The 9237-nt window shown below is 42.0% G+C and overlaps 1 protein-coding gene across 1 annotated transcript; it reads right to left on the reverse strand.

Annotated features, from left to right (window-relative positions):
* Positions 1-987: 987 nt before the first annotated feature.
* LOC115129044 (sclerostin domain-containing protein 1-like) lies at positions 988-5193 on the reverse strand. The gene is made up of 2 exons (XM_029659189.2): positions 4905-5193; positions 988-4485 (listed from the first exon to the last, which is right to left on the reverse strand). Exons 1-2 carry the CDS (start codon positions 5098-5100, stop codon positions 4001-4003), a joined length of 681 nt encoding a protein of 226 aa, XP_029515049.1. The 5' UTR covers positions 5101-5193; the 3' UTR covers positions 988-4000.
* Between the last annotated feature and the right edge of the window lie 4044 nt (positions 5194-9237).

The following is a 9237-nucleotide window of genomic DNA, read 5'->3' on the forward strand; positions in this document are numbered from 1 at the left end:
AGGGTGGTGAACCATTCCTGATACGCACAGGAAACTGTTGAGTGTGAAAAACCCAGCAGCGTTGCAGTTCTTGACACAAACCAGTGTGCCTTGCACCTGCTGCCATACCCCATTCAAAGGCATTCAATCTTTTGTCTTTCCCATTCACTCTCTGAATGGCACACATACGTAATCCATGTCTAAACTGTCTCAAGGCTGAACAATCCTTCCTTACCATGTCTCCTCTCCTTCAACTACAATGATTGAAGTGGCTCTAACAAATAAGGGATCATAGCTTTCACCTGGATTTACCTGGTCAGTCTGTCATGGAAAGAGCATGTGTTCTTAATGTTTTGTATACTCAGTGTATATCCTCACATCAGAATTCACTAACTACAAGGAAGAGAGCTTATCCATTCTAGAAGAGGAGATCCATGATTTCCGGACCCAGGGAAATGTTCTGATCTGTGTTGATCTTAATGGTAGGACTGGAGAAGAACCAGATACCTTTAGCACACAGGGAGACAAACACATAACTACAAACCTCAGCATTCCTCTGATCAAAACAACAACAGAAACGGGAACCAACTACTGCAGCTCTATCGAACGCTGGGTCTGTATGTAGTCAATGGAAGGCTACAAGGAGACTCTTTTGGGAGGTATGCATACATACAACTCACCTCTTGGCAGTAGTACTGTAGATGATGTCATCACAGACTTAGATCCAGTACTCACAGTCAGCCCACTAACACCACTATCAGACCATAGAAAAATTACAGCATATCTAAACAGGGAGAAGAGCACAGTAAATTACACAAGACCAATCAGTCCTATAGATAGACTAAGAATAGTATGGAGAAGTACCAGAAAGCAATTGGCAATCAAAAAATGTAATCCCTCCTAGACAACTTTCTGGCCCACACATATCATTAAAATAATGGCAGTGTAAATTTGGCTGTACAAAACAAACTTTTTTAAATTTATTTATTTTTTTACAAATTGGCATCCTTATCTTATGATGGCAAATCTATAACAAGAAAACGTAGGAATCTATCCAACCAAAAACATAGAAAACCAGACAACCAGGATATGCGCCTTCAGTATTGGGCAACCCTAAAAGAATCCAAACAGACTCTAGGAACAAAGAATGGACAACACAAGAGACACCATTTTAATGACATTGAGGATTCAAACAACTTCTGGGAAAATTGGAACTCCCTAAACAAACCCCACAAAGAAGAATGAATTGGCAATCCTAAAAAGTGACCTATATAACACTCACTTTAAAGAACTGGTGTATATAGAAATATTAAGATGAATTTGGAACCAAAATAAATATCTGAAAAACGGCAAATTCTTGAATTAGCCAATAAAGACAATGTCCTGAGCAAAATTCAAATTGGATTCCTACCAAATGATCAAACATCAGACCACATTTACACCCTACACACCCTAATTGATCAAACCTTTTTTAATCAAAACTAAAACAAAATCCTGTTTTTTGGATTTCCAAAATGCCTTCGATTCAATTTGACATGAAGGCATTTTTGTCAAATGTATTGAAAGTGGTGGAGATGGAAAACCATATGATGTCATCAAATGAATGTATACAAATACAAATGTGCAGTCAAAATTGGAAATAAACATCCACATTTATTTTCCCAAGGCTGTGGAGTGAAACAGGGGAACAATGTGAGCTCAAGTCTATTTAATATATACATGAATGGATTTTCAAAAACACTAGAACAATCAACATCTACCGGGCTCACTATTAACAACACAGAAATACAATGCCTCCTGTATGCAGACGACCTGGTACTGCTGTCCCCCCAAAAAAGAGGGGCTACAGCAACAATGACATCATCTGCAACAGTTCTGTTAGACCTGGGCCCTACCAATCAATAAAAAACTAACTTTATTCCAGAAACGATCTCTATGTCAGTGAAACCGAGATACATTTTTACTGGGCTCCACTGACACAGAACAAACACTTACACATATTTGGGACAAAAAAAATAAGCTCCACAGGGAACTCTAACCTGGCTGTGAATGAACTGAAAGACAAATCAAGGAGGCTTTCTATGCCATTAAAATATCTATCGAATTAGACATACATGATTAATATCCAAAAAAGAGCCACTAAGTTTTATAATAATTTAAAAACTCTTACCATTACAAAGCCCTCAACTGCCAAGAGGTAACCATAGAGAAGATTCCCCTCAGACAGCTGGTCCTAAGGCTCAATTCACTAACCACTACAAACCCAACAAACCCTCAGGACAACACTCAGAAAATATGGCCCAAGCAAAAATAAAAATATATCACCAATTGGAAAGACACAACACAAAATCGAAGTAAACTTCAATGCTATTTGGCTCTTAACAGACAGTACAAGGTGACAGGCTATCTGACTACTTTGACTGATACTGACTACTGTATGTACAGACTCATAATATAATCATAATCTTAAATACATACTTGGTGAAAAAACTAAATGCTGTGTTTTGGCAGCCACATTTGCGGCCTCCTGACAAAACCTGAGGGACAGCTAGAGACAAATACAGTGTGATTATTCATATTTGCCTATTATTACTAACAGTCTAGTATATTCCTGTCTTTGACCATGGTTGTTATATGTTTACTTTGACAATGTACGTGTTTTACTTTCCATGTCAAGAAAGTATATGAGAGAGAGACAGATGGGGATAGAGAGAGAGAGAGAGAGAGAGAGAGAGAGAGAGAGAGCGAGAGAGAGAGAGAGAGAGAGAGAGAGAGAGAGAGAGAGGTGATTGCAGATTGACTTTGCAAACACGAGTTGAAACGTGGCCCATGACCTGTGGATCACTTTCTGTTTCTTGTAAGGGCGTTTCTTACAGCGTGTTTGTGGTAGTTACGGTAATAAATAAAGCTAGGTGGTCTTACAGCATCACTGCTACTCAGGAGGAGAATATGTAATCAGGGATAATTACAGAGAGGAAGTTTTACAAGCCTTGTATTATTGTGTCAATGACGCAAGCTCCGTTCTGAGATTCACAGACATGATTTCCCTATGCGTCTCCCTCATGGAACGCACCACTCTGTACAACTCTGGTACTGTCAGGTTTAGAACCACTCTGTCCTAATACCAAAATGAGCTGTCATCCCCAAACTACAAATATCAAGCGTTCCCAATGCTCTTTGAGGAAAGCATAACTTCCCCATGGTACTTGCACCACAATTTTAATGACAGCTCATTTTGGTATTATGTTAACATGTAGCCGCTGACTGGAACAGACCCAATAGCCTGGAAGAGAGGGAATCCGGCAGAGAGTAGAGCTTGTATTAGACTCAATATAACATTTTATTACTGGCTAATACATCTGTTGTTACTGACGTCCTGTTTCCTGTGAAGTTATAGCTGTGGCCTTGTGCTCAAAGCATTTAATTACTAATGATTAAAGCACAATTTATTGACAAGTCAAAAACATATTATACTAATTATTAAAGAAAAGTCATTCTATATATTCAATCAGTGATCTAATCATAGTAGACACGATGTATTTCATTATCCAAGGCAAATCATTTGAGACACAATTTGTCCTGAAAGTGATTACATAGAATCTAGCAAATATATAAAAACATGAACTTATTTATATTTATAGAATCACTATTTATATACATACTCTGACTTTTTCTGTTAATCTAAACATTATGATGTGGACAACATATTCATCTGTTGAGAGAACTCCTCATCTTAGCTGTCAAATGCGGTTCTTGTGCGATTTGAACTAGTCTCATTCTATCATACAAAAACGCATACATACACAAACACATCCACAGTGGTCAATATTTGGCAAACCAGTTGCACTGTCTGAGGAATCATTCCATAGCCTTCTCAATATAGCTGCATTAAATACAGCAAATACATTGTTGCCTTCTAAACAAAACTAGTGTCTGTTGGTGTTGTTTCTGAAGTGGGGGCACAGAGAGACCTTCCAACCCCTCAGAGGTGTACAGAGCCCCCCTGACCAGCGGGCTCAGTTCAGTATTTTTTAGGCTGTTCTTCTGCCCAGTCCTCCTGCCCAGAACGTCCATTCTTCCCTTCCTTTCCCGTCCTCCTCTTGGGCCCCTGGAGTGTGGAGCCCTGGCCCTGGGCCTGCCTGACCTCCAGCTCTGACTTCCCATTCCCAGAGTCATTGTTCTGCCTGGAGTAGCGTTTACACTTGCAGGAGGTAACCACGGTGATCTTATAGGTCCTGGACCTTCCGTCCTGACACTGCAGGCTGATGCGCTGGGTCCGTGTCCGGTCGATGACGCAGCGCCACTCCTGGCCCTCCCTGCGGCTCCAGAACTTTCCGGTGTACCCGGGACCGGAGCCGATCCAGTTGGGCAGTAGGTGGGACGGAAGACACTCCCCAGCACAAACCAGCTCCTTGACCGGGTTCAGGCTGGTGCACTGACCATCTGAGATGTACTTGGTGGAACGCAGCTCTCTGCAGCCCACCTGGCTCTGTGCCTGACCCTGCTCTGTGATTGAGAGGGGAGGAGAGAGTGTTACATTCTGTCAGGTACATATTGCATGGCATTATCTATATGACATTGCAAATCGTTGAAATTGATTTAGTTTGGAGTTTGCGCTTTTGGATTATTCCATTTGCTGCTCATAAAGATTCGTTTTGACAGGAACTGCGGCATGATCAGGGGCATCTGAAAGACAGCATGAGTTGACAAGAGGTCCACCACAATTCCAAATTCTTGAACTTTCTCCCATTCAAACAGAAGTCTATGATTTATATTTAATTTTCATTTAGTCCCATTCATGTCTATATGGAAAATGTGCCTATATAAGGAATGAATTATTCCAAATGTCAGGATCGGTGAGTACAATGAATCTATATGAATCGTCGAATCAATACATTTGATATGCGCATAAAAATGCAATTCACCTTTTCGCGCAGCGCTGGTCAAACGCCTTCCTCCGTTGCGTGCTTGATTCATTGATACATTACTACTCGGTGTATCCTGGACCGTACTGATCAACTGAGCGTTTAACTTTTCCGTGGCGCTGTTCTTGGCAGCTTGACAGTTACTTATAAGAAGGCAGAAGAGCGCGAGCTGGAACACACTCGTGGTAAGAAGCATCCCTGCAACTCTCCGTTGGCACTCCGCAGGCAGATAGACACAGGTAGGTAGGTAGGTAGGTAGGTAGGTAGGTAGGTAGGTAGGTAGGTAGGTAGGTAGTAGGTAGTTGTGTCGTTATGATGTTACTTGTCGTTCAGTCGCTTATATACCTGCCCCTTGTCTTGGCACGACACCGCGCGCATGTAGTGCGTACATTTTATGAATCAACTAGGCGTTTTCACGCATAGCCTACGCCCACTGAAGCAAAGGGTAATGCGTTTTTTTTGTGAGTACTCCTCCAATGTAGAGCCTTCCTACCAGTCAGTCAACACAGACAAGTAATATATATTTCTGCCAATATAGTTTGATGAATGTTGCTTTCCCTTATGGATAGGACACTGTCACTGGATAAAACACGATCGAGACCTTTATAACGGCTTGTTATAGACAGTTCATTTTGGTTTGTTGACCAGTTAACTGTGTAAATAATTGATTCATGATTACATTATTGTAAATTATAAGTAGACAATAAAAGAGTTTTCCAAAAAGTTTGTATGTGCCACATGCCAGAGGTATATCCTCTGATAGTCTATTTCATGATGATTTGTAAGTTCAAGTTCATATTTTATTCCATGTCTGAACGGATTGATTTGGTTTAGCAAGGGAGGTCAGCTGGAGACTCTGCAGTCACGCCAGCTGAGTGCTTAGCTCTGGTCCAGGGCGATAGTGAGTGATCCCAGAGTGAACTCACTAATGCCCTGGACCAGAGCTATTGAACACTGTAGATCTCATGTTGTGTTCTCGGATCCAGTGATCTCTCCATCTCTGCAGGACAGGTGCTTCAGGTGATCTCACCAACACGATGTATGATGCATTACCCAAATTAGAGAACAATAGAAAGGTTCCAATCTCCTCCTTCATCCCTCCATCTATCCCTTCATCCCTCCATCTATCCATCTATCCCTTCATCTATCCCTTCATCCCTCCATCTATCCCTTCATCCCTTCATCTATCCCTTCATCCCTCTATCTATCCCTTCATCTACCCCTTCATCCCTCCATCTATCCCTTCATCTACCCCTTCATCCCTCCATCTATCCCTTCATCCCTCCATCTATCCCTTCATCCCTCCATATATCCCTTCATCTACCCCTTCATCCCTCCATCTATCCCTTCATCCCTCCTTCTATTCCTTCATCCCTCCATCTATCCCTTCATCCCTCCATCCTTCCATCTATCCCTTCATCCCTCCATCTATCCCTTCATCCTTCCATCTATCCCTTCATCCCTCCATCTAACCCTTCATCCCTCCATCTATCCCTTCATCTATCCCTTCATCCCTCCTTCTATCCCTTCATCCCTCCATCTATCCCTTCATCCCTCCATCTATCCCTTCATCCCTCCTTCTATCCCTTCATCCCTTCATCCCTCCATCTAACCCTTCATCTATCCCTTCATCCCTCCTTCTATCCCTTCATCCCTTCATCCCTCCATCTATCCCTTCATCCCTCCATCTATCCCTTCATTCTGCCAACTCTGTGCCCCTAAGAACCAGGGTTATCTTTCACTCCTTTCACAGGGATCCTTGACAATGAATTCCCCCAATGTCTCCTCAGCTATGTCAAATCAAAATCAAATCAAATGTATTTATATAGCCCTTCGTACATCAGCTGATATCTCAAAGTGCTGTACAGAAACCCAGCCTAAAACCCCAAACAGCAAGCAATGCTATGTTCCCTCCTTTGATAGCAGTGAAAATAAATCCACTGTAAAACTGTCCAGGCTCATTCCATATTGTTAAGCAGGTAGATTTTCTTTGCTGGGATGGGGTGGATGGGGAAACGGTGTATTGGGTGGATGGTGAAACAGGATGATTGGGGTGGATGGATAAACAGAGGGATGGGGTGGATGGGGAAACGGTGTATTGGGTGGATGGGGAAACAGGAAGATTCGGGTGGATGGATAAACAGAGGGATGGGGTGGATGGGGAAACGGTGTATTGGGTGGATGGGGAAACAGGAAGATTGGGGTGGATGGGGAAACAGGAAGATTGGGGTGGATGAAGAAACCGGATGATTGGGGTGGATGGATAAACATGGTGGATGGGGTGGATGGGGAAACAGGAAGATTGGGGTGGATGGGGAAACAGGAAGATTGGGGTGGATGGAGAAACAGGAAGATTGGGGTGGATGGAGAAACATGGTGGATGGAGAAACAGGGTGGATGGAGAAACAGGGTGGATGGGGTGGATGGAGAAACGTGATGATTGGGGTGGATGGAGAAACAGGGTGGATGAGGTGGATGGAGAAACATGGGGGATGGGGTGGATGGGGAAACAGCGGGGATCAAATCAAACTTTATTTATCACATGCACCGAATACATCAAGTGTAGACCTTACCGTGAATTGTTTACTTACAAGCCCTTAACCAACAGTGCAGTTCGAGAAAGAGTTAAAAAAATATTTACCAAATAAACTAAAGTAAAAAAATTAAAAATAAATAACACAATAAAATAACAATAACGAGACTATATACAGGGGGTACCGGTACCAAGTCAATGTGCGGGGGTACAGGTTAGTCGAGGTCATTTGTACATATAGATAGGGGTGAACTGAATATGCATAGATAATTACAGTTTTTCTCAGTCACTTTGGTGCATTTTTCACATCATCCCTAACATGTGCAAAATAATAAGTGCATTTCTCAGAACAATTTGTACAAACTGCAATATACAATAGATATGTTTCTAAAGCTAGTCAGTCACTAAAAAGCCTTAGTACATCTCTCAAAAGTAAATATTCATGCCAATGATCATGTCAGTGTCATCAGAATGATAAGTCATTGAGTCATTGTTCACAAACAAGGTCATCAAAATGTTTAGGCATGTTGTCAATGTAACTGTGTACTCTGACAGTATTACCTGATGTAAACTTAGGCTACAGTTTGGATGACAGTTACTGTATTGAAAATGCACACGGCTGCACTTCTATGGCATATATCAATTTCAACAGTACTATTTACATATTACTGTATGTGGGTTACTGATTGAAAGAGACTGGACAACCCAGGGGGCACAAAGGGAAAAAAACTAAATTAGAAAGAAACACAGGAAACCACCCCTAAGGCACAACTTTGCCCGCAGCACTGTTGTGCTGTCTCTACACATCCAGACGTTCCTGTCTGTCGACCCACATATTCTCATCCACATCACACCGGATATTTTCCCTTCCAATGCAACGTGGAAAGAATATTTTGGAATGTCTTATCCATCCTCTGCAGGTGTCTACTGTGATGTCCTCTCATGCTGCATCCATTGCAGCCAGCAGGGTCATCTGTGTGTGTGGCTGACGATCGTACATCTTCCACCTACATGCTGAAAAGAACTCCTAAATTGGGTTAAGGAATGGTGAATAAGGTGGGAGGAATTCTATGAGCATCCTCGGGTGGGTCACAAACCATTGCCTTATGATGTTTGATTTGAGGTAATCTTGCAGTCCTATGTGGGGAAATGCAGTGATGCATCGCACACTTTCACATTGACAAAAACTATGCGAACACACATTTTACTGTAAAACATACAGGTTGGTGCATGTAAGGTGCAGTATGTATTCTGTATAGAGTATATTTCTGTCTGCTGTGAAATACAAATGGACTACTGTAATATGAAGCATTGTAGGAAGTATACAGTATACTGCTTATATACAGTAACAGTGCACTGTACACTGTTCTCTCTTCGAAACATTTGAACTATTGAGGACACGGTTGATCTCCCAATATTCGGCTGCACCCTTCGACCTGCCTCAGCCATTGTAAGGCCATGATTGACAACATGGTCTACAATAGTGGCCCTTATGTCATCAGATATGCGCCTTTGTCCTCTTCTGCCTCTTCCTCTGTTTTGCCTTCCACCACGCATCCTTGGTCCTCTTCTTCCTCCTCTTGGCTGTTGACCCTGTTCGTTTCCTGGTCCATCCATTATTGGAAAATTGCAACTCTGTGTTGTGGTCTGTCTATATATGCTTGCCAATTGATTCTTCATGAGATGCACCTTTGAGAAATTTAGACAACTGGTTGATTGTTGGTTGAACTAACACTTTACATTCCTTCATGAGTGAGGGTCAATTTCACCTGCACGATTCATCAATTCACGTTTTTGTAC

The sequence above is a fragment of the Oncorhynchus nerka genome, linkage group LG4 (genome assembly GCF_034236695.1).
Source record: "Oncorhynchus nerka isolate Pitt River linkage group LG4, Oner_Uvic_2.0, whole genome shotgun sequence".
NCBI classification, from domain to species: Eukaryota; Metazoa; Chordata; class Actinopteri; order Salmoniformes; family Salmonidae; genus Oncorhynchus; species Oncorhynchus nerka.